This window comes from Lutra lutra, chromosome 11 (assembly GCF_902655055.1).
Source record: "Lutra lutra chromosome 11, mLutLut1.2, whole genome shotgun sequence".
NCBI lineage: Eukaryota > Metazoa > Chordata > Mammalia > Carnivora > Mustelidae > Lutra > Lutra lutra.
This window is the reverse complement of record NC_062288.1, coordinates 63,392,783-63,418,453: the sequence shown is the minus strand read 5'-3', so window position 1 is coordinate 63,418,453 and position 25,671 is coordinate 63,392,783. Positions and strand designations below refer to the sequence as shown.

General features: G+C 38.7%; 1 protein-coding gene across 9 annotated transcripts in view; it reads left to right on the top strand.

Annotated features, from left to right (window-relative positions):
• The window catches only part of PDE1C (phosphodiesterase 1C), a 518,030-nt gene that overhangs the window by 393,787 nt on the left and 98,572 nt on the right, over positions 1-25,671 (top strand). For 8 of the 9 annotated variants that reach the window (XM_047694803.1, XM_047694805.1, XM_047694806.1 and 5 more), the window contains exons 4-8: positions 10,134-10,247; positions 12,107-12,289; positions 13,252-13,318; positions 18,410-18,526; positions 20,704-20,844. In XM_047694803.1, coding sequence (XP_047550759.1) covers positions 10,134-10,247; positions 12,107-12,289; positions 13,252-13,318; positions 18,410-18,526; positions 20,704-20,844 — 622 coding nt within the window. Of the gene's footprint in view, positions 1-192; positions 241-10,133; positions 10,248-12,106; positions 12,290-13,251; positions 13,319-18,409; positions 18,527-20,703; positions 20,845-25,671 lie in introns of those variants that run through there. The other variant, XM_047694812.1, reaches the window with a different exon arrangement.

Below are 25,671 nucleotides of genomic sequence, written 5' to 3'. Positions count from 1 at the left end.
CCTTTTCCAATTGTTTATTGCTATTTATTCAGTGACTTTGCTAAATTCATCTTTTAATCACAATACTTCCTTTGTAAATTATTTTAGATATCCTGTCTATGTATGATTTCATCTGCATTAATAATTTTATTTTTTCCTTTGCAGGCTGTATACATTTTATTTCTTCTCTTTTCTTTCTTGAGCTGGTGAGAACTTCCCATGCAGGCTTGAAGGGAAGTAGTGGTAATAGATGTCCCCATGGTTAGTTAGCTAGCTCAACAGGAAAAGTTACTGTATTTTGTATTATGTATTATCATGTTTGTTGTAGTATTTTGGTTTTAAAGACCTGGTATCAGATGTAGAAAATCTACTTTTTCACCTTCTTTGGGAAGATATCTATCGTGAATAGGTGTTTCCTCAAATACTTTTTCTTAATCTGTTTTGAAGATTGTATCAAGTGATTTTTTTCCCTTTCATTCCTTTTAAAATAATGAATAATATTTATTCATTGATTTAAAATATTAAAACAAGCTTGCATTCTTGCAAAGTGTGCTTGGTGTTTACTTTCCATTTTATTTATCTCTGGATTTAATTTACTAAAATTTTGTTTAGGATTTTTGCATCTATGTTTATGAGAGACTGGTCTGTAATTCTTTTCTTATAACATTCTCTTTTGGTTTTGGAAGCAAAAGTATGAGCTGGAAAATGTTTCCTTTTTTGTTTTTCTCTGGAAAATTGTGTTACTTCCTCTTTGAATGATTTAGATGAATTCATGGATAAAGTGATTTAGCACTGTAGTTTTCCTGATAGTAAAATATTAAACTGTGTATTCAGTTTCTTCAATAGAAATAGAAGTCTTTTTATGGTGTCCTTTTTCTTATGTCTGTTTTGAAAAATTTTCATGGTTTTTAAAGTTTCATCATAAATTTTTAAATGTATCTGCACAAAAGTATTTATATTTTTTCGTACTTTTTAAAATGTCTGTAGGATATGTAGTAATAGTCTCTTTTTTATCCTTGTTATTTGTGCTTTTTTTTTTTTTTGGACTTGATCAGTCTTGTTTGAGTTATCCATTTCATTAAACTTTTCAATTATTTGAATTATTGAATATTCAATTAAACTTTCTTTAGTTACCTAGCTTTTGGCTTCACTGATTTTTTTTTAAGATTTTATTTATTTATTTATTTGAGAGAGGGAGAGAGCATACAAGAAGAGAGGAGGCACAGAGAAGAAGGAGAAAGAGACTCCCTGATGAGCAGGGAGCCTGATACAGGCTTGATCCTGGGACCCTGAGATCATGACCTGAGCTGAAGGCAGACATCTAAAGGACTAAGCCACCCTGGTGCCCCGATTTTTGTTGTTGTTGTTGTTATTTTGACTTTGTTGATTTTCTAGGTATAAGTTTGTTTTCTACTTAATGAAGTTTTATTTACTGTGTTTATTTTTTGCTTTCATTTTTTAAAAAGATTTTATTTATTTATTTGAAAGAGAGAGAATGAGAGAGAGAGAGAGCATAAGTAGAGAAATGTCAGTGGGAGAAGCAGACTCCTTGTCAAGCAGGGAGCCCAATGCAGGACCCGATCCCGGAACTCCAGGATCATGACCTGAGCCGAAGGCAGTTGTCCAACCAACTGAGCCACCCAGGCGCCCTATCATTTTTTTAATTAACTTGTTCTTTTTCTGTTTCTTGAGATGGATTAATTTATTCTTTTCCTAATTTCTTCAGATGGATAATGAAATCACTTATTTTCAGATTTTTTTCCTTTTCTAATATATTTAGTTAAGTCTATATATTCCCTCTTAGCACTGCTTTACTTGTATGCTGCAAGTTTTGATGTATGATTTTTCATTAATATTTAGAATTATTTTCTCATTTAGTCTCTGACCCATGATTATTTAGAAGTATATTCCCAAATTTTCAAACATTTAGAATATTTTCTTCCTTTCTTTCTTTCTAAGATTTTATTTATTTGAGAGAGAGCAAGAGAGAGCATGAGTGGGTTCGGGGGAGGGAAAAGGAAGGGGCAGAGGAAGAAGCAGGTGGGACTTGATCCTAGGATCCTGAGATCATGAACTCAGCTGAAGGTAGACTTAACCAAGTTTACCTGGAGCCACCCAGGCACCCCCAAACATTTAGAATATTTTAAATGACTTCTGTTATTGATTGCAGCCTGACTTCCACTGTTGTTAAAGAACACTGTCTGATGTCAGTTGTTTGGAATTTGTTGAGATTTTTGCTATGATCCAGCCTATGGTCAGTTTTGATAACTGTTACTTATACACTTGAAGAGAGTATTGTATTCTGCAACTGGGTGTAGTGTTCAGTATGTGTTTAATTAGGTCAGTTTTCTTAGTGATGCTATTTAAAGTCTATAACCTTATTTTTTTTTAACTCGTTAATGACTTATACAGAGAAGTATGTTAAAATATAGATATGCACTTAGACACCTGGTTTATTTCTTATGTGAAAGGGTAATTAGAGCCCAATTACCTATTTAAATCTATTTGAATGTCTGCCTAAGCATGTATTATTAGGAACCATAAAAACAAAATTGTCTTTTATTTATGAGATTAGCAAAAGGTAAAAGTTACATATCTATCTATTTTTGCCAGTCATCACTTTGATGGTGTTCTTGCTTTTGGTTTGGAGGTAACTAAATCAGGAAGCCACATGCCTAAAGTAAGTCCTTTTTCAGAAACTATGAAAAGCAGTAATCCATACTACCACCAAACTCTTGTAGCATCTTACCATGAGGCTATCACATGGGAGACGATATTTGTACTGCACTGTTCAGGCTACAAGACAAACCTCATTATAACAAAAATGTATAGAATTTTCCCATTTGTTAAGGACCAGCTCTCCTCTACTCGGCTAGATCGATCTTTTAAAATGCAGATCTTATCATACCATTCCCCCACGCGATTTAAAATTTCTCCAGGGGATCTCCAATATCTCCAGGAGAAAATTAAATTTCTTCAGCTTGGCATGATAAGCCCACCAGGGTCTAGTTTCTTTCTGCCTTCTTCTAATGTCTTATCTCTTCACATATCCTTAAGCTCCAGCTACCCATGGAATTCCCTGCATGGATCACAGTCTTCTGGCTGTTCTCTCAGTCCAGAGTTTGCCATTTTTTTTTTTTTTTTTTTAAATCCCATCTTGCTTGCCTGGCCTGCGTGGCCTCCAGTGGCTCTGACATCACGTCCTCAAGGGAGGGCCTTGTGTTTTGTATATGCTTTCTTAGCACCCTCACCACCTCTGTCATCATGCTTTGCTATACCTCGAGGTAGGGGCCGATGAGCCTTCATCTTCCCTCATTAAGGGAAGGCACTGCATTTTCTCTTTCTGGATAGTTAGAGACTGTCACAGTGCCTGCACCTAGAAAGCACACAGCAAATATTGAATGAGTGTTTCAAGGGCAGCCATCTTAATTAATTATAAAAACAAACAAATGACCAGAAAAACACTCAGATGTCATTAAAGCATACACCTGAAAGTCACTTAGAGTATCCCATTTGGAGGAATTGTTTTAATTTTCTTTTTATGGCATTTAGGTAAGTGACAGAGGGATGGGAGTGACATGGAGGAAACAGGTGTGTGAAAAGTACACAAGAGACACCTTTGCCTTACAAATACACGGATGTGATAAGCTGAAGAATTGAGGTTTTTATTCAAAAGAATTTGTAGGACTCATGATTCACTGAGACATGTACGGGAAGTGTTTTAAAAGATCCAGTGCCCTTTTATGTTCTTTCAAACTAAACAAAGCCTGTCGTTGGCCACCCAGGCATTTTAGGAGTTACTCACCATTCTCAGAGGGAATGACCTTGGGCAGAAAGGACAGATACAAGAAAACATGTTTCCTGGCTTTTTATTCCAATTTATTTTTGCTCCATAGGCCTTTCTGATTATTTCATTGTAGTGTGTAAAGCTCAGCGCATGTGTATGCTTTCAAGGTATAGTATTGTAGGGTTTTCAGGACCTTACTAGGGTGGGGAATAGTGCCTAGTTCATTGTAGGGCAATTTTCTGGGTTATGAAGTTGAGTCATAAAGTTATCCTGGGGTGTCCAGTTGGCTCAGTCTGGTTAAGCATCTAGCTCTTGATCTCAGCTCAGGTCTCCATCTCAGGGTCATGAGATCAAGCCCTGCTCTGGGCTCCACGCTGGCTATGCTATGGAATCTACTTAAAAAAAGAAAAACTTGAGGCACCTGGGTGGCTCAGTCATTGGATGTCTGCCTTTGGCTTGGGTCATGATTCCAGTGTCCTGGGATTGAGCCCCGCATTGGGCTCCCTGCTCCGCGGGAAGCCTGCTTCTCCCTCTCCCACTCCTTCTGCTTGTGTCCCTGCTCTCACTCTCTCTCTCTTTGTCAAATAAATAAATAAAATATTAAAAAAAAAAAAAGGAAAAAGTTATTTCATAATAAAATCAACTCCCTTGGTCCTAGAAATTATCTTTGTGCAAAAAAAAAGAAGACGTTCTCTTTTCTATTCCAACAGCCTTTTCAAATTCCAAAATACAGTGTTCAGCCTTTCCTTCCTTAGTTCCTCTCTTGTGACGCTTTTATGCATTTCAGATAATTGCATAGTCTCAAGGTAACTCAGCATCTGGGACTTGCCCTGGGCTTGAGGGCACAGAAGACTGAAGAAGCACAGCATTTCATCATATGTCTTGTAGCCAGGAAGCCTGTAGAAAACAGTGTCTGTGGAGAAATGGAGGACTCACGTAAGGCTGCCATGGCTCAGCCACAACAAAATTACATGCTATCCTAACAGAAAGGCGTGTTGCCAAAGTTTGAAAGCATAAGCTATTCCTAAAATGGTGTTGCACTTCTATATTGGAACTATTATCTGGCAGCCATGGTGACAGAAATGGATGGAGTGCTGGAAACTATGAACATTCACTTACAAGAGGAACTTTATTATTGTTATTGTTGTATATTTCCTTTTCCCCTCCTTCAACTTTCTCCCTCCCTCTCTTGCTTTAGATGCCTGAACCAGAATTATTTATGAATAGTATTAAATAGCTAGTTATATGGCATATAGCTTACCATGGGATCTGTCCTTGGGGACATAGGCTTTTAGGTGAAATGAACCCACATGAAAAAACATCCAGACGGATTTCAGGAGGAGAACAAAGGAAGGCATCGGAGCCTTCCTGCCTTAGCTAGTGTTCTCCAGGGTTAACAAAAATACTTTGTAACATGGCTATGAGATACTTTATAAGATGGTTATTTTCAGGCAATCCTTCTTAAGATGGATTCAGATCTAGGGAAAACCTAAACTGTGATGGAAAATAGGGGAGGATGCCCCCTTATTCCCAGAAACTTCAGGAATTTAAAAAAAAATTTTTTTTAAAGATTTTATTTATTTATTTGACAGACAGAGATCACAAGTAGGCAGAGAGGCAGGTAGAGAGAGAGAGGTGGAGGCAGGCTCCCTGCGGAGCAGAGAGCCCGATGCGGGGCTCGATCCCAGGACCCTGGGATCATGACCTGAGCTGAAGGCAGAGGCTTAACCCACTGAGCCACCCAGGCGCCCCAGAATTTTCAAAATTTTTGAATCTAGTTGGTGTCAGTGGAGAAAGGGCCCATTTGAAACTTTTTCATTCACGAAGCAGCAATTTCACCAAGAGGTAGGTGGTAGGTGGGGAAGGATGGGGCATCATGTTCCAGGAGTGATAAAGAGGAGAGGGTGGACTGAGGGACCAATGGAGGAACACCCACCTGAATGCTCTCTTGGAGCCCAACAATACTTGACAATAGGACATCTGGAACCTTCTAGGGCTTGTGTGACAGCTGCATAAAGCATAATGCCAGCAGCTATGTGGGCAGGGACAGGTATGGATTGTACCTGGTGGGTGCCAGTCCAAATAGGAGCTTGGTGTCTAAAAAGTTGGTCACCATTTACTTTTTTTTTTTTTTATAGTTCATGTAGTCTTTCTATTGTCATATTTTGTTTCTTTGTAATTTCTTTTCTTGTCTCAGTAGATTTGCTTTTTTTTTTAGATTTGCTTTTTATTATATTATGATTTCAGCTTTCACCTTTGTTTCACAGATCCACGTTTTCTTGAATTTTATTGAACACAAAGTAGATGTTCCCTAAAATTTACCATTATTACATTTGTTGCCATTAGTACATTTTATTTTCGAAAGTGAGTCCTGGGTACCTGGGTGGCTCAGTGGGTTAAAGCCTCTGCCTTCAGTTCAGGTCACCATCTCAGGGTCCTGGGATCTAGCCCCATATCGGGCTCTCTGCTCAGCAGGGAGCCTGCTTCCCCCTCTCTCTCTGCCTGCCTCTCTGCCTACTTGTGATCTCTGTCTCTCTGTCAAATAAATAAATAAAATATTTTTTAAGAAAAAGTCCTTTCTCTGCATTTTGAGTGTGGTATTCTCTGCATTCTTGAATGCTGAAATCTTTTTGTTGATATATATATATTTTTCTGTTTGGTTGTTTTTGAATAAAGAGAGGTGGATGTCAGCTGGGTGTTCTCCATAAACACAGTGGGTGTGTTCTAGGTTTCCTTTATGTCTGCCAGGGTGTTGATAGAATCTTTTACTCATCTCACAAGCCAAGAAACAGGAGTAGATATGAATTTTTAGTACTTTTTATGTATCCTAAAGATACTTCATTCTATATTATTTCTTCTCTGGATTTGTTAAAGCCATTGGGTTATGGGTTTTGCTTCTGTTTACAACTATCTGTCAGGGCAGACTTTCACACCGGCTACATAAATGTGGGTATGCCCAGTGTTGGTCTGGTATTCTTGGAGACTACATCAGGATGGAGCCCCGCACTCTTGATTTTCTGCTACTTGTGGCACTCAGCCTGGGACTTTCCAGGGGAGGTGGTTTTCAGTGCTGTGGTCTGAACTGTTGAATGGAATTCCAGGAGATGCTTTCACAAGGCACCTCACCCCTGCTTTGGCCTATGGCCCTGGCTGCCAGATTCCAGGATAATAAGAAGCTCTTCCAGGCTTGATTGTCCTAATACTGTGCTTTCCTGGGAGTGGGAATCATTCATAATCATGGATTCAAAGTGAAACTCTATATGATGTCTTTGGTTATTTCAATTGTTTCTGACTGATTGATTAGCATTGGTTTTTAGTTCATGAAAGTGACGTAGGAAGCCCTTCTACTAGGAACTTCTTTTCTCTTCGGAAAAGAAGTGTCAGTCATTTTCATATTTACTTGACTTTGCATAATTAGCACTATATTTCATCTCCCACTTTTAAAAACTCTTTTGAAACTACTTGTCTATTTTGTAAAGATGGGCTTTGTTAAATCTAAGTCGCAGATCCATAGTTCACTTAATGGGAGACCTAGGAATCTACTCCCACCCTTGAAAGATCACTGTTCTGGAATGTGCTTCAAGTTTTTTGGTCTTGTTTTTTAGAAAATCATATTAATGATGAAATTTTGAACTTGCCCACACCTGAGAATATATTTTTTGGCAATTCTACTAAATATAGGTATAGACATAGATATCTTAAATTATAACACATTATTCTCAAAAAACGGTATGACTGTTAAATGGCTTTCTGGTATTTGGCATGGTAGAAGTCTATGGCCAATTTACATTTCTGTTACTTTCTAGGTCACATATTTTATTTTCTAAGATTTGCCAGTTCTTTTCTCTATTGTTTGAAATAGAAAATTACAACAGCATATGTTGGATGCTTTTATGTATTTTTTTCCTGGTTTTATCTGATCCCTTTTTATCTGCTTATAAAGATTTTTCTTCAGTCTAGGAAAACTTATTCGATTAAAGCTGCTTAAGTTTGTTTATTTCTTAATGGAAGACCTATTATAGGTGGACAGGATCACCTGGTTCTTATTTTTATTAATGTTATATTTGCCTAGTCATTTTTTTTTTTTTTTTGTCATTTTTCCTCTTAGTTTTCTCAATCTCTCAATAGAGAGTCATGTGTTCTAGGTAGATTCCTGGTAGAATCTACCTAGTAGATTCTAGAAGATTCCTGGTAGAATCTTCAAGCCCCAAATGAAGGGAGAAAATTTTTAAAATTCTTAAATTTACCCTCATTTTACTTTGCTATTTGAGAGTCCAGACAGCTTGGGGGTGGTTGGGCCCCTGGAGGTGAGAGTCAAAATCAGAGGCAAACCTAGCCAGGAATGTGTTTTGCTAAAGAGCTTCCAAACCTTATTTGGAATAGATCTCAGGGCTCACAGCTACAATCTCCCCATTCTTTGGCAGACTGGCCATCCACTCTGTGTGAGTGACTGGTAAGCCATTCCATGCCAGCTCCCTGTCCTGCTGTCCCTGAAACCCAGAACACTTCCTAATGGGAACCACAGGGCTGATCCTCACCTCTGGGCCCACAGAGGCCTCTGCTGGTTTCCTTTGTCTACTTCCCTGTTAACATATTGGAGAGTCTTAAGTCAGGTAGTGACCATGCTCAATCTAATTTTTTTTTTGTATTTTACATTGTTGAAATCCCTGGGAATTTCTTTTGTATGGCTGATTTTACTGTTTAAGGTGGATCCAGAGTTTTTCCTCAGTCTTTACTGCTGATCATTTTCATGGAGATCTGGAGGGGAATAATTTACTCCTTGCCACGAAGTAAACTATCCTCACTTAGGATGGCAAATCTTGAGAATATTTTGAAGTCAGGAAAGTGCAAACAGGCTTGGGAGATGGAGACTTGATACTAATCTTAAGTATATTGCTAGAATGTTTCCCATTTGGTTGCCTGGGATCATCAAGGTCACTGAATAACAACAATGACAATGAAGGTAACAATTGCCTTTAGAAAAACAACCAGGAAAGGGGAAATGTTGGTCAAAGAATATAGACTTAGTTTTGAGGTGAATAAATTCTGGGGATCTAATGTGTTTTGGTGATTATAATTAGCAAGTTATTAGTTTCAAATATTGTATACTTGAAAGTTGCTAAGAGTAAATCTTTAATGTTCTCACCATGAAAAGTTATAATTGTCTGAGATGATGGATGTGTTAACTAACCTTATTGTGGTAAGTGTTTTGCAATATATGTGTGTATCCAATCACCATGTTGTACACCTTACACAATGTGATATGTTAATTATATTAAATAAAGCTCAAAAAACCTCATGTTTGATGTGAATATATTAATATCAGTTTGATTTAACTTTATATCAACTTAGAAAATTTGGTGGTTGGATCTCCTTCATTTAGCTGACACTCAGGGAAGTTAAATATCTTACCTGGTATAACATAGCTAATATGTTGTGATGTGGGGCTCAAACCCAAGGTTGTCCTCAAAGCTCCTGTTCTTTCCTTTGCTGGCCATCAAACAGCCCAAAGAGTTGTCCAACTTCCACATCTCTGATTTTTACAGTGTTCTCAATTACTGGACTTTGATCATCTGTTGTTATTTTTTTTGCTCTCATATATACTAACCCCTTCCCTGTGGAGATAATGTTGATATAAATGAAAGGGCCTGTTTTGTCATTTCTCTTACACTTTCTGGAACACTTGAGTAGCCGGGCAGAAGATCTTGTCTTCAGTACTTTGCTTTACCGTCCAGCCTCTCTCTCTCTCTTTTTTTTTCCTTAAAGCTGAGGTATTTATCTACCCCTAGAGGAATTCCTCCTGCCCAGTAAAGTAATTTATCTTTGTGTATTCCTTATGTAGCCTCTGTGGGTATTTTGGTGCTCTGAATCTCTTCACCTGTTTTGGAATATGCATTGACCCTGAGGTTGCTCATGCAGGCTCAAGAAGTTGGTCACGGCTGAACAAACATAGTATGATTTTTAACAGAGCAGAATCTCAAGTGGTATTTGGTGACATTGGTGTGGTTCATGCTTTACTATATCCAATTAAAATTTTAAAAAATTGAAATTAGAGAAGCAGCAAATTGCTAATTTAGGGAATTCTTAGAAAGATAAAAGATAGCTAGAAGGACTTGGGGGTGGTCTGTGCCTGGTGGATGAGGACATTGTTGTTCTTGCTTCACAATGGCAAAAACGTATATATTTCTTTTATAATTTGCTCCTTTGAGAAATGCTGGTCAGCTCCATCATTATTAGATTTCTATTTTCCTTCCAGGTAAATTGGAATAAATAAAAATACTCTGTGCCTGTAAAATGTGTTGCTGGGATTGTAGGATTATTCATGGTCTTCTCTATTCTAATTTAGTTGTGTCTTTTCTCCCCCTAGGTTACGGTCTTTAGTCAAACAATTAGAGAGAGGCGAGGCTTCAGTGGTAGATCTTAAGAAGAATTTGGAATATGCAGCCACGGTGCTTGAATCTGTGTACATTGATGAAACCAGGTAAGCAAAACATGTCAAAAGGTTAGTACACTGAGGGTCGGTTTTCTGTTATGTGGCTTTTCTGAAATGTCCCCCTTGGCCTGTAATGGGATACCACTCAAATGGTGGGCGATGGAGCTTCGTTTTCCACAAAATGAAATTTGGACCTCTCTCCTAGCCTCTGTGCCTCCTCATGGGAGAGAGAGTTAACTGAACTTTTCTGACATGGCCATTGTGATAGTGAAGTGAGATAATGGAAGAGGAGAAAAAGTGATTTTTAAAAACATGGTAAGATTTCTTCTCAGGTGTAGAGTTCCATTGTAATAATTGCACACTGTTAGCCTCAGCCTAAAAATTGTGTTCATGTGTTAATTCACATTGTCTGTCAATGGAGGTTCCTGAAGTGACCGTAAAGCATTTTTCCTCTTAAGGACCCAGAATTCCTCCTTTGATCTTGTACATTACCAATTTTCTTAATAGACTCTTCCCACCTGAATTATCGAAAGGTATTAAAGCACTGCCTGTCACCAAATTCATCTGAAAGGAGCAAAAGAGCTTTTCTTTTGAAAAATGTTGACATGCTGAATTTGCAAGGCTTTTCTTCTCTTTCCTAATTCAGGCTCCTCTTTCAGGCTTAATTTCTCTATGCCAGATTCCAATCTGAAAGGATTTCTCACTAATCTGAGGAGTATGCACGTGGTTTAGTTTTTGGTGACTTCCTCGGTTTAATTAATTTAAGGAAATTTGATATCATCATTTTTTCCAATGTTACATTTTATCCGTCCTCCAATTGATGTGTCTAAAGGAAAAAATAAAAAACAAAAAACCCAACAACCTTTTTTAAAAACTCTTTTACTGATACCTGATTACAGTTTATTTTTAGTAGGGCTTAATATAAGTATAAAATACAATTTTATTATAACTTACCATTATTTATGTTCTCTTCTGGTGTTTTGACCTAGGAACAAATTTGAAAAATCAGCTAAGCATATCTTACAGATGACTTAAATCGCTGAGCTCAAATAAAGAACTGCATTATTTTGGAAATTTTGCTTGAATTTAGAATTTACATTTCTGTACTGTTCTATCAAAGTAGAATGAATATCAATTGACATCATTTCCATTTATAACCACAGAGGACTGGGTTGATGTGATTTGGGTAATATTTTACAAAGTCTTTCTTTTTCTTTTAAAAATTTTTAATTTTTTAAAAAATTATTTTTATTTTATCTTAAATTTATTTTTATTAAAGATTTATTTTATGTATAACTGATGTATAACTTTGTATAGCTTTAAGTTGTACAATGAGTTAAGGCATTTATATATTGTAATATAATTACCATCAGAGCATTAGCTAACACCTCTATCATGCCACAGAATCATAATTATTTTTTTGTCGTGGGAACAATTAAGATCTAGTCTCTTAGTAACTTTGAAGTTGTGATACAGTATTGTTATCTATAGCAAAGTCTTTAAATGTTCTTTTTTTTTTTTTTTAAACACAAACTAACACCACATGGTCCATCTAAGCAAAGCTCCCTGTGAATGCATTATTAAATGGAAGATTTAGATCCCATTCAAATTCCACAAGATACTGGGGGCTCCTTAGTGGAGTGGGTCTGGGACCCACAGCCTGAGATGGAGCATACTTGACTTTCTCTGGTTTCTTTGTTTCTTTGTACAGTCTGGTAGAGCAAACCATCCTGAAACACAATGGTGACTTTTACAAACCTTAGCAAAAAGGGGCTGCATTTTTTGTGGCCATTTTTGTTCGGTTTCTTTGTACCTGTGTATTCAGGTGGGGTGGAAAGGAACAGCTGTTCTGAGAGCTCCAACTGCAGGTGTAATCTCAGTGTCCTGGTTGTGTTTCCTATGTTCAGGAGACTTCTGGATACGGAGGATGAGCTCAGTGACATTCAGTCGGATGCCGTGCCTTCTGAGGTCCGAGACTGGCTGGCCTCCACCTTCACCAGGCAGATGGGGATGATGCTCAGAAGGAGTGAGGAGAAGCCACGGTTTAAGAGCATTGTCCATGCAGTGCAGGCTGGGATATTTGTGGAGAGGTAAGGAGGGCTGCCATTCAGTGACCAAAGCAGCAAAAAGGACACCAGTTTCCAATAACTGGAAGCTTTGCTTTGATGTAATTTTTGTATCTTTATAGACACTGAAAATGCTGGTGGAAACAGGTAGTCTTGAAGGAGAGATTGCAAAAACGTATTTGTTTCATCTTTGTAGCTTCATTAGGACAATTCTTTGCCTTTGCTCAGAACTCCTTTTGTTGACTAGAAAATATTTGGTGTCAGTTCAGTCTCCCATTTTTAAAAAAGAACATCATCTAATCCATCGTCCTTTGACATACATGGAACAGGGCAGGGATGCCTTGAGGTTGTTAACCTGGGGGGTGACAGTTTATTTAAAGGCTTTGAGTTTCCCATGATGCTTTCCAGTTTTGTTAGCCATTTTGCTCTTTAAATTCAATTGCCCCCTTCCTCAGAAACAGATTCCAGAAATTGATTTAGTTTTCCTACGATCATTATTTCACAAATCAGTTTATTGTTCCCGTAATCCTTATTGCACATTTACAGGTCTTAGAAATGCCACATTCAGTTCAAAGGTCACCTGGGACATTTTCCTTCTTGTTTTTGAGAGTTCTAAAGAACAAGGTCTTCCAAATGAGTTGCCCATAGGTGTTCCTCATTCAGGTTAAAGTACTCCTTTGCATACTATCTGTGCTATACTATAATTCACTTCTGGCAGAAGAAGTGACCCATTTTAATAACTGAATTTCCAATTTGAGGCCCATTGATTAATTTTTGTTTGTTTCCAATGATTCATGTATTTAGGATTGCTTTAATTTCTCTCGAATGTAACTCTGTCTGAGGTCACTTGAATGACTGTGAAAAAGGTTATAAAAAGCTGTTTCTTGGTTCACCGGCTGACCCAACTTCTCGTATTTGTCAGTACTTAGTGTAAATCTTCTTCATAAGAAATAATACTGCATTTTCCTCCCCTCTGACTTTGCCAGAATGTATAGAAGAACATCAAACATGGTTGGACTGAGCTACCCACCAGCTGTTATTGAAGCATTAAAGGTAATACCAAAAAAACATCTGACATGGTCTCTTATAAGAGGTACAGTTATATTTGTTGTTAGAAAATAAAAGGCTTTCATTTATGGTTCACTTACAGGTTTCCCAGTCATTCCTGACTTATTCTTTCATTGTTTTTTACTTACCTGTTCTTACAGTATCATGATCTTTTTGCCTTTGACTTGCTAATTTTTTTTCAGACTGTGTGGGTCTCATGCCTTTCTACATCACCATTGATGGGGTGGGGTCTTTGATGGGATCATAGTTGTATCATTATCTGATTATCTACTCTAAGTCCATTTTGTAGATGAAGAAACCGAGACTTAGTGAGATTTTTAAAAAGATACAGTTAACTAGAGCCAGAAGAACTAAGGTCTGATACCGGAGTTCCAATCACATAGTAAGCGTTCAATAACATTTTCCTCCGTGAATGTGTGTCCCCAGAACCTATATATGCTCTTGTTTACCCAAGACTCTCACGGAGCCCGAAAGTTCCATGGGAAGTTACACAGATATTTGAGTTTCAATGAGCTAAATCTTGCAGAATTACTCCCACTCAGACAAGCTCTTAGAATTGTATAGAATATTCTCTAAGAGCCTCAAAGTGTCCGTATTCCTCTTAGGGCTGTGTCAGTTCAGGTTGGAGGTTGGAGGCTGTCCTGGCTGTGCTAAAGCTAATTTGGCTTCTGGATTTGAGTATGGGGGCTGTGCTAAGGGTCAGGATCACCCGGCCAGTTGACACTGCATGGTGTCTATACATGGAATCATGTCATCCATTCGCTTAGGGAGATCCTAGCATATGGATGTGTTTGTGTGTGTTAAGATGGATTTATTTATTTATTTATTTATTTATTTATTTATTTATTTATTTATTTTTAAGATTTTGTTTATTTATTTGACAGAGAGACTGCGAGAGAGGGAACACAAGCAGGGGGAGTGGGAGAGGGAGAAGCAGGCTTCCTGGCGAGCAGGGAGCCTGATACGGGGCTCAATCCCAGGACCCTGGGATCATGACCTGAGCCAAAGGCAGACGCCTAATGACTGATGTACCCAGGCACCCCTTATTTATTTAGTTTAGAGAAAGAGAGAGAAAAAGAGCATAAGCAGGAGGAACAGAGGAAGAAGGAGAAAGAACCTCAAACAGACTTCCTGCTGAGTGTGGAGCCCAACATGTGGCTCAGTACCATGACCTTGAGATGATGACTTGAGCTGAAACTGAGAGTAGGGCCCTTAACAAACTGCCCGCCCCAGGCGCCCCCATTCTTACTATTGTTATGGCTACTGTTGTCTATCTCTGCAATCTAAAACATGTATTACATGATTCTTAAATTACCTACTTATGGAATCAGGGATGGGAGAGCTTCATGATCAACTTAATGTCAAGAAAGACTTTTAAGGCCATTTTGATTTTGTATTTCAGTCTCTTTCTCTTGTCTAAAGACATTCACTAGTTAAATTTGTTAGACCCTATATTCAAATTGCCAGTTGTCCATTTTCTGTCTCTTAACTAATCCTAAGAACAGAAAAGATGCTCAAGAAGGACGCAGCAAGAAGACACATGTTTCTTCTCACTCCTCTTCAGTACCCCCACCAGTGCCCAGTGCACCAGTGTAATTTACAGCCACATTTGCCATGTAATCAGTGAAATCACTGCATGAGATCTGATGTTTCATAACACCCTCTAGGAAGCTGCATTGATTTTCATAACTGAACCCAAATCATTCAATGAAAGTCTTCGGGACATTAAAAGAATCCTTTATCTTTAATTTCTTCTCTTGTCATGAACATAAATACAGGTGGTTATACAAGTATTAAGACATTTATACAAATATTTCCTCTGGATTGGAGCATCTTTTCTGTGCAAAATAACTGAAAAAGATGTGGAACGACTGGGCGATATGAAGGTCACTCTCAGATGCCCACATGTTGTCTTTCTAAGGGGAAAGGAACCTAGATGATTCAGACCAAGATTAAATGCCGCTTATCTTAAGTACCCTTAAGTTAACTCCCTGAACGGCTACCCTTCTACAGAAGTATTGCTGATCATGTGCATAAGTCTAGAGCTGCGTTTTCTCCTGAGCCTGGCCCCTGTTTACTGGGGGATTTTAAGATCTTTTTACAAGGTAGTATTTCCCCCGCCCCTAGTCTCTGGTTTTATCTGCAGTGGATTGAAGATGAGTTCACGGAATCGCACAGATATTTTCTTTCTTTCTTTCTTTTTTTCTTTCTGTTTTTAGGTAGTATCTGTTTAAGAAACGGTTATTTCTACTTCACTGCCAGCAGTTTATATGAACTGGCCATTGCTTTCTTCTATTACAGGAAAGTCCCCCCCCCCCCAACTGAGAGAGTATAATTCAGTAAAATAACTGTCATGCCACAGTCATATTAACCTTTGTGATTAATGTAAGAACAGGGCATGAAATCACATTTAAGTAGGAGAATATCTACCACCACCACTTTTAATTTTTTCCATCCAATATATGCTAACTTCTGATTTGGGGGGGTCTTATCTCTAGGCTTTTGAGGTGGGGTTACTGGAATTGTAGAAGTGTGTTGTTGTTTAGAAGGTGTCTGTTGTGTGACTTAAAAAGAGACACCCTTGGTAGAATCTAGGTTTAAAGTGGGAGGAAAAGAGGAGGTTCAGGCTTCCATTACATTAGACTGACAGGAAGTTCCTGAAGTTTTTCCTCGGGAATGGGACTTGGGCCATGTCTGGTAAGAGAAGAAGAATGGCTTAAGATGGTTAAAGATGGTTAAACTCGGTCCTTGTTAAAAAGGCAGATTCTAGGTCCCAGGCCAGGATTCTGGAAGTCCCTCAGCTGAGAATCAACATTTTTTCCCTGAGCACTTCAGGTGGTTCTGTAGAACATTAAAATTTGAGAATCACAGCGAAGCCTGTGATTAAAAATCACATAAAATGAGTAGCAGGACAGAACATCCAAGTGACTATTCACACTCATCCTGTTTCTCTAAGTCCTGAGATCCTGAATTGATTGTGACTTTTTACTGTGATCATTTCTCTATTTTCAGTGATAGCTCTCCTCTTTTTTATTCATTCTGGAGAAGAAGAGTAAACATCGCAGATGTGACAAAATGTTTTCTCACCTGTTGAGTTGTCAGTGGACTTTTCCTTAGGACTAATGGATGTCATGACAACATCAATTATAGTAGCTAAGGTGAAGCTTTAGGTCTTGGGTTAATCCTAAAGGGCCCCACTGTCTATGGCCTAGGCCCTATTGGGGTGTGTAGGGCATGAGGCTTGGGTCACAGCATGTATTCATTGAGTTTATAATCTCATCTATTGACAATGATGTCAGTGGTGTTACTACCTAGTTCTGGTACCAAATGGCATTAGACACTTCCTTAAAAGTGGGAGAAGTAACACCTATATGTAGGCTTATGAGGATGAGCAAATGTATATAAACCCTTTTCACTCTGCCTGGCACAGACAGTGTGCTCAGCTTGTAGCTATTTCTTTAGTTGTTATAATGGAGGAGAAATGTTAGAAGGCTGAGGTAAGGTTACCACTAAGGGTCAACTGAAACAAGCCAGTTGAAAGCCTTTTGGAAAAGTTTGGCTTTCCCTATATATACTTCAGTTTTCCTGTGCCCTCCTGTCCATGAGGGAGACCCTTAATAGCCTTGGGATGATCTTCAGTGGTTGGGATGTTTGAGGAAGGACAGGGTTGGGATAGATGGATGATGTTGGAATGCACTGAGGGCTGAGGTGAGAGCCCCTCAGGCCAGCAGTTCCAGAAGAGTCTCTTCCAGGGAACCATCTGACTTTTCCTGGACTCTGTGTGGTCTCACATGTGTCCTTGTGTGGTCTCACGTATGTCCACTTATGACAGCACACTTTCTATAACTACTGAAAGTGAAACTCTTCTTCTTCTTCTTCTTCTTCTTCTTCTTCTTCTTCTTCTTTTTTTGGTAAGATTTTATTTATTTGTTAGAGAGAGAAGGAGAACAAGGGGAACGGCAGGCAGAGGGAGAAGCAGGCTCCCTGCTGAAGAAGGAGTCCAATGTGGGACTCGATCCCAGGACCCTGAGATCATGACCTGAACCAAAGGCAGGCACTTAACTGACTGAGCCACACAGGCATCCCTGAAAGTGAAACTCTTGACACAAGAAAACCAAATGACTGTTGCTTTGGCTGCTGCTTAAACACACCTTTGTTTACTGTATCCACCGGTAGCTGGTTGTAAGTCAAAGACACATCAGACAATGTTTACATCTATTTTGAAGTAGCTATTTATAGACAAATAAGGCTTTGAACTTAAAGACTGATGTGTGAGGAGTGCATTCAGCTTAGCTCTCAGTTTTACTTTTTTTAGTAAAGTGACTCAAAGATTTGAGGACTAGGTTCACAGATCAGTGATGCCAGAAGAGGTCACATTTTCCTGTTTTGTGAAATGAAGGCTTTCTCCATGGTTTTAGCTCAGCAGTTTGAACTGAAGGGACACATGATTTGTGTTCTGCATCGAACATATTTCCTAAGACTTTTAAGTGGATTAACATAATCAACTGTGGGCTAAGAGGAAGTCAGGAGATAATAGTAAGGGACTGGGGAGATGTTTGCAATAGGGAAGCACTTTAGGTTGTCATGAAGTGAAATAAACGTTTGAAATTCAGCAGTAGTAGTGACAGGCTTATGGAAAGAGCCTGAGCTTAGGCGTCTGTTGACCATGTTTGTGTCCTGATCCCACTTCATCCCTAGCAGTGCCCTTGTGATAGGTCTTAGGGAAATTAACTTCTCAGTTTTCTCATCTGTAAGATGTGACTAATAACACCTGCCATTTAGATTCGTTTTCAGGATACATTATGTATTTATCACTGATCACAATGCCTCACATATGGTAGGCACTCAATAAATTATAATTGTTCTTATAAGTAGTAAGACTATTTAATTATGTTATTAGTAAATGCTATGTGGGTCTGCCAAGCTGGGAAAAGTTTGAGGGCAGAAATGGTGTTAGAGTCTTGGGCTGTGAAATCCTGGGTGAAGGTTGTGGGGCGACTTCCCAAGTGGGGAGACAGGTATCTGTACAAGTGGCTGGGGACTTAATGCATTCTTTCTCCCTTCCCTGCCATGCAGGATGTGGACAAGTGGTCCTTTGATGTCTTTTCCCTCAATGAGGCCAGCGGGGATCATGCACTGAAATTCATTTTTTATGAATTACTCACCCGTTATGATCTGATCAGCCGTTTCAAGGTCAGTGCCTACTTTTAAAAAATGCATGCGTTTGTCCATCTCTCTCTCCCTCTCTCTCTCTTTTTTTTTTTTTTTTAAGATTTTATTTGTTTACTTTAGAGAGAGTGAGTGAGAAAGCAGGAGTTTGTGGGGGAAGGGGAGGCAGAACTGGACTCCCCACTGAGTAGGGAGCCCAATACAGGGCATGATCCAAGAACTCAAGGATCATGACCTGAGCCAAAGGCGAGTATCCAGATGCCCCACATTTGTCCATCCTTCCATGACTTTTGGGCTAAGACCAAGGGAGTCCTTTTAATATAGACTGAAGACTGCAGTGGGACATGGGAAGCATCATCCAGACTGCCGTTGCCCTGAAGTCTGTGGTGGTGGGAATGTGTCCTTAAAGCCCCTGCCGGGTGGGGCTCTCAGCAGACGAGAGGATGGATCTGCACAGTTTGGTCCCAGTCTTCCTAGAAGTACAGCCCAAAGTGTGGGCTAGCGGGACTCCTCGCAGATCTCATTTCAGCCTGATGTCGTGTACTGTCCATCACTGCTGGCGTGGAGACAGTAACGGAGACAGACTGAGCATCTGCTGTCTCTGCAAACTTTTTTTCCCACCGCTTGGCTCAAGCGTAGACAAATGCTCTCACTTATCATCCATGACAGGTCACTGGTATTTCCCAGCCATTCATGCTTCAAATTAATTCTTCAACTTTAAGTAAAGAACATGAATCGTTTCCAGCGTTCAATTCCCTCCGCTTTGTAATACCACCGACTCTAGGAGTCAGGCCAGGTTCTCCAGGGCATCTGTGCATTTGTCTGGTGACATCTCTCCTATCGTGCTCTTCAGACTTCTCTCATCATGGGGGTGAGCCTTTGGGAAATGCAGGGTTTTTTTTTTTTAACATAACGTATTGATTTCTCTAGACGGCATGGTTCTTTATCATTTCCTAAGGACCGTGTACTTGGGAGCATGTTTCCTACATAGCCATAAATGCTCTATTTATGGTTCTTAATTTCTTTGTGTCAGAAATGGGCCTGAGAATCTGATGGGTGCGCAGGACCCTTCCCACAGAACAAAGCGTGTGCACATATGCACACCTTTACCTGTCATTTTCTTGGCTCATGGATCTCTCACGAACAGCCCCGGGAACCTGGGCTTATTGGATATTCATTTTTAAAACTGATAATGAATTAATCTCTGACATAGGAGAGGCAATATTTAAATTTTTAAGAATCCACAAATGGTAAATATGGAAGGATCTGCTCAAGGAAGAACATGTTATAGACTTTGCTGAAGCATTACAGTAAAGCATTTTCCTGATTTTTTTTTTTTCTTCCTAACGTGCTTATTGGTCTCCTGGAACCCATGCCCTCTCTTTTTCCCCCAGGGTTGTATTTGGTAACTAACCCTAAGCCAAGGAATTAACCCAAAAAGGAAATACGATGAATGTTTTCAGGGTCCCCTTCTTTTGTACAGGCATTTTGTAGTTGTTGCCTTATTTCTGCCACATAGAAAATGAAGGTACCTATAGTATACGTATTTGAGACAGAAAAGGAATTAGGCTAATTGGAAATATTATTCCAAAAGTTGCAATGCAACAATTATAAATTGCCAAGCAATAGACATAAGAACACAGTCTGTTTCTGTTCTTGTACAGAACAGGCTATCACATGTTTTGTTTTGTTTTTTAACGAGTGTCCAGTGCGTACAATCACTCCTTCTAGAGGGCCCAGTTTTCAGGAGGTGGCAGCTCGTGTTTGTTTTGCAGCCATTTTACAACTTTAGATTTTTATGTACTTTATGTTTTCCCACAAAATACATGAGCTGTGCTACCCGGTATGTATCTGTTTATTTCTCAAGAAATAAAAGGCTCGAACCTTTGCTTGAAAAAGAGATGAACACATACCCTTCCGCCCTAAATATCTTTGAGGTGATTCTGGGGTTCTGGACTGAGAACAACAACAACAACAACAAACCATTCACAGGTCAGACTGTTCTTAACCTAGGGACTTCCTATGAGATTTTCAAATCATCGCTAATTTCTTCAGTAGTTTTTGCTAATTTTGAAAAGTTCCAGTCTCTTCATGCGCAATGTTATGCTTCCAGAAAGATGCCGCTCGAGTGATTTCGACTTCTGCTTCCTCACTTAAAGCTACAAAACCACTGACTACTTAACCTTACTGCTCTCTTTCAGATCCCCATTTCTGCCCTTGTCTCATTTGTGGAGGCTCTGGAAGTAGGATACACTAAGCATAAAAATCCATACCACAATTTAATGCACGCCGCCGATGTTACACAGACTGTGCATTACCTCCTTTATAAGACAGGAGTGGCGGTAAGTACTGATAGGAACTCAAAGATGACACAAAAGATGTGATGATGATTCTTTTGTTTTTGTTTTTAAAGAAAACAATAGGAATAGTGCCTGACATTGAATTTTAAGTTGTTTGTTGCTTTTTGCTGTGCTTTAGAACTCCTTAGTCATACCCAAATCTTTAGAAAAATACATGAGAGAAAATGGGCTTGTGTCACGGTGCTTTAAGGAATGTAGATGGAAGGACTGTGTCGGGTTGAAGTGTCCTTCAGAGGGCCTGTGGAGTAAGAAGTGAGGAGACAGGTTTGCCCCATCCTTAGGTATCTTCTGAAACATTGGGCTAGATCCTGGACTTTCTGTAGTGCAGTAAAAGTAGACTGGAGTCATTTTTACTTCCATTAAGCCACACATTCTGGAGGAATTGGAGGCAAAACATTATGCTTGCTTTGTTTTGTTTTGTTTTTAAATTTATTTATTTGACGGAGATCACAAGTAGACAGAGAGGCAGGTGGTGGGGGGTGGGGAAGCAACCACTGAGCGGAGAGCCTGAAGCAGGGCTCAGTCCCAGGACCCTGAGATCATGACCTGAGCTGAAGGCAGAGGCTTAACCCACTGAGCTACCCAGGCACCCCATGATGATTCTTCTTATTGGAGGCCGTTCCTATTCTGATGTGGTTGGGCCCACAAGAAGTGCACTGGGACGTGGACTTCCTGCTTCCCAACAGTTGTCTAACCAATCACCGAAGGTCTTGGAGTTCCTTGTAGCCTCTGATATTTTCATCCTGGACTTAATTAAATAAATATGTGGTAGTGACTTGTGTCTTTTTTTTTTTTTTAAAGATTTTATTATTTATTTGACAGAGAGAGATCACAGTAGGCAGAGAGGCAGGCAGAGAGAGAGAGAGGGAAGCAGGATCCCCGCTGAGCAGAGAGCCCGATGTGGGACTCGATCCAGGACCCTGAGATCATGACCTGAGCCGAAGGCAGCGGCTTAACCCACTGAGCCACCCAGGCGCCCAACTTGTGTCTTTATTAGGCTATGACCAAATTAAATAGAATTAAATATAGTTCTAGAAATATAGTTCTAGAAATTTCTAGAACTAAATATGTATTTCCAGATATGGAGAGTGGTACTAAGAGTTGTCTAACCAATCACCGAAGGTTTTGGAGTTCCTTGTAGCCTCTGATATTTTCTTCATCCTGGACTTAATTAAATAAATATGTGGTAGTGACTTGCGTCTTTATTAGGCTATGACCAAATTAAATATAATTAAATATAGTTCTAGAAATTTCTAGAACTAAATATGTATTTCCAGATATGGAGAGTGGTACTATTAACCTCTTGCTACGGTCAGTCACAGTGCTATCCATGCATACTGAAATCATATCAAGTGTGCCTGTTGACCATATTGCACAATGTTAGCTTTTGGCTAAAACCATTTGATCTTCTTCACGAGGATTACAGTTTTTTCTTATCCTATTTTTTGTGTGTTCAATATGTTTGACCTTAGGGGCAATCTTTACTTCTAATCATCTGAATTTTTCTTACTTGTTTGACCCAACATTTCAGCTCTTTAGATGTCTTTGAATTTCTGTTCTGTAATCCATTGTATGAACTGGCCTGTTAACGTGGTTATCTGCCCTTTGCCCTCTTTACCTTCATGAAAGCTGTTAATTTTACATGATACAGCTATTAGTGACAAACAGCTTGTTCTCTGTTTTAGGTCTCTATGAGTTTTTCCTTGAAATCTTCAGAGTCGACATCAAGGTAGACATTGTTTGGTTATGGTTATTAATTAGCCCATAAACTCACACATTTGTTATTTTTTCCTCTAGGGCATGTTGAAAGGCTTGGTCTAATATCTCACTGAATTAAAAATGGAACACAGTGGGAGGAGTGTGGGCTTTGGAGCTAGATATAGTGGGATATAAATCCTTGAGTAGTTACTTATTAGATTTAGTGACCTATGATAAATTGCTTAAATCTCTGAGGCAGGATTTCCTCATTTTTAAAATGGTGAAAAATATTCTATCTTGTAGAAAAACTGTGACGGTTAGGAATAAACTATCAGAAATAGGAAGTGCTCTATCTGTCTCATGAAGGAAGCTCAACAGTTAGAAATTGTTTTTAGTGAAACTTTGCTGAATTTTCCCAAAACCTCTCAACAATTTTCAGTTCTTCCTTATTATAAAGCTGGTGTCTTGAAAATATTATTTTAAAATTTTTAAGAAATATTTTATTTGTTTATTTGACAGAGAGAGACACAGTGAGAGAGGGAACACAAGCAGAGGTAGTGGGAGAGGGAGAAGCAGGCTTCCTGTGGAGCAGGGAACCCAATGTAGGGATCCATCCCAGGAGCTTGGGATCATGACCTGAGCCGAAGGCAGACACTTAATAACTGAGCCACCCAGGCATCCTGAAATATTATTTTAAAAAGCTATAATTTTTTTAAAAAGCTATAATTTTTTAAATTATAGAAACACTATCAAGGGGACCTGTTTAATGTGATAAAAAGTTTCTGTCAGAAGCATAGAGCAGACTTAGTTAATGGTGGTTCCTAGAAAACATGGAGCAAAACAGGTATGGCTACACTAATGTTGTTATTGAGCATTTTTCTGGAGGTCTCAGAAAATGCAATCTATTATCTAAAAAAGTTGAAGTATCCTGTGAAAATAGTTTGACCATCTCTTAAAAAAAAAAATCAAGAAAATCAACTACAAATTATTAGATCAAATAAAGGCCTCAATCAGATGTCGATAAAATAACTGTCCTAGGGGACCTGGGGGGCTCAGTTGGTTGAGCGTCTGCCTTCAGCTCAGGTCATGACCTCAGGGTCCTGGGATCAACCCTCCCTTCAGGCTCCTTGCTCAGCAGGGAGTCCTTGCTTCTCCCTCTGCTCCTCCCCCCACTAATCTCTCTCTCACATAAATAAATAAAATCTTAAAAAAAAAAAGCTGTCTTAGACATTGGAAATTAACAAGTATAATAAAGGAACTACCTTCCAGAGAGTTTTTTTTTTAAAAAAAAACTGATAAATTACTAATGAAGAACTTAAAAACTGATAAAAAGGAAACTATAAAACTAAATTAAAGAGCAGTAAAACAATGTTAAAATAAGAAAGGAAATACATTATGTTTTTAATGCAAAGCTTCAGTATTATATAGATGTCAATTTTCTTCAAACTAATCTGTAAATTCAAAGCAATACCAATAAAGACTAATGAAACATGATAAGCTGAGTCTGAAATTTATGTAAAATAGACATTTCACAACTTTAGAAAAAAACGGTCTTGAAAAAGACAATGTATGCTGTGATGATGTAGTTCTTATTCTATTAGGTGTTAAAATATCTACTGAAGCTATAGTAATAAAGATATGTGTGCAAAAGGTATGTGTGCAAAAATCACTAAATATATGAATGAACTAGACACAAATATTTATTGAGCACAGTTTTGATTTAGACATGTTGAGTTTCAGGTCCTCATTAGACATCATTGTGGAAGTGTCAAGCAGGAAGAGAACCAATGGAATCTAGAGCTCTGGGAAGAGGTCAGGGATGGACATGTAGATTAGGCAATGTTAGCCCTATCAATATTATAGAAAGATGGAATTAATTGAGATCATCTAAAGAGCGAGTGTGAATAGGAAGTAGTAGGGGCTCTGAAGTGAGTCCTGGGGCAACCTAAAGTTTAAAATGAAGGTAAGAAATTAGAGCCAACAATAGTAACTAAAACGGAGTGGTCAGTGATGTTAGATAAAAGCCAACAGAGTGTGGGGTCATGGAAGCCAAGGTGAGTAAGTGCTTCAAAAGAGAATACTGAATTGTGTGGGACATGACAAAATGTCAAGTAGGATGAGGATAGATAAGTGATCACTGCCTTTGGCCACATGGAAGTCATTAGTGCCCTTGACAGGAGTGGTCTCAGGGCTTTGGTGAGGGTGGACCACTGATCAGAGTATAATGAAGAAATAATTCAAGTGAGAAGGTAAGGACAAGTCTATAGACAACAACATTACAGGGAAAAATGACTCAGTTCAAAAAATGTTTTGGGAACTATGGTTCATTGGGAAAGAAAAGAATGTTTTTGTTCTCCTTTAAACCAATCACCAAATATTGGGAAAATGAATTAAAGATTTGAATACCAAGAAATGTGATCATATTAAAGAAGATATGAGAGTATGTTTATTTCCTTGAAACAGGAAAATCTTTGTTATATAAGCCTCAAAACACAAGTTATATAAAAATATTGATCAAACTGAATGTATTAAAATTAAAACCTATAGGATAGAATCACCATAATGATGTAAGTACTTGAGGAAAATATAGGATTAAGATCCAGATTATATAAAGGAATCAACAAGAAAATGACATAAATTCAGTAGAAAAATAGGAGGAAACCCATTCACAGAGTTAAGATTGCCCTGTTATAAAGTCTCTGTCATAGGCAGAATTTTGTCTTTCCCCTCCCCTGCCCCCAGTTTATATTGTTGGAAGTCCTAATCTCCAATGCCTCAGAATGTGACTGCTTTTGGATGGAGGGTCTTTAAAGAGGTATTTTAGGTCACATGGGTGGTCCTGATCCAGTATGACTACTGTCCTTATACAAGGAGGAGATTAAGATTACAGACATGCTCACGCACAGAGGAAAGACCATGTGAGGACACAGCACAAAGAAGACCATCTGCAACCTGGACAAGGGCTCTCACCCAAACTGACCCTGCCAATACTTTGATTGTGGATTTCTAGCTTCCAGACTATGAGAAAATAAACTTCTGTGGTTTAAGCTGCCTAGTGGGTGGCATTTTGTTATGGCAGCCAAACGGAGAGGCAGAGTTAGGATTTGATCC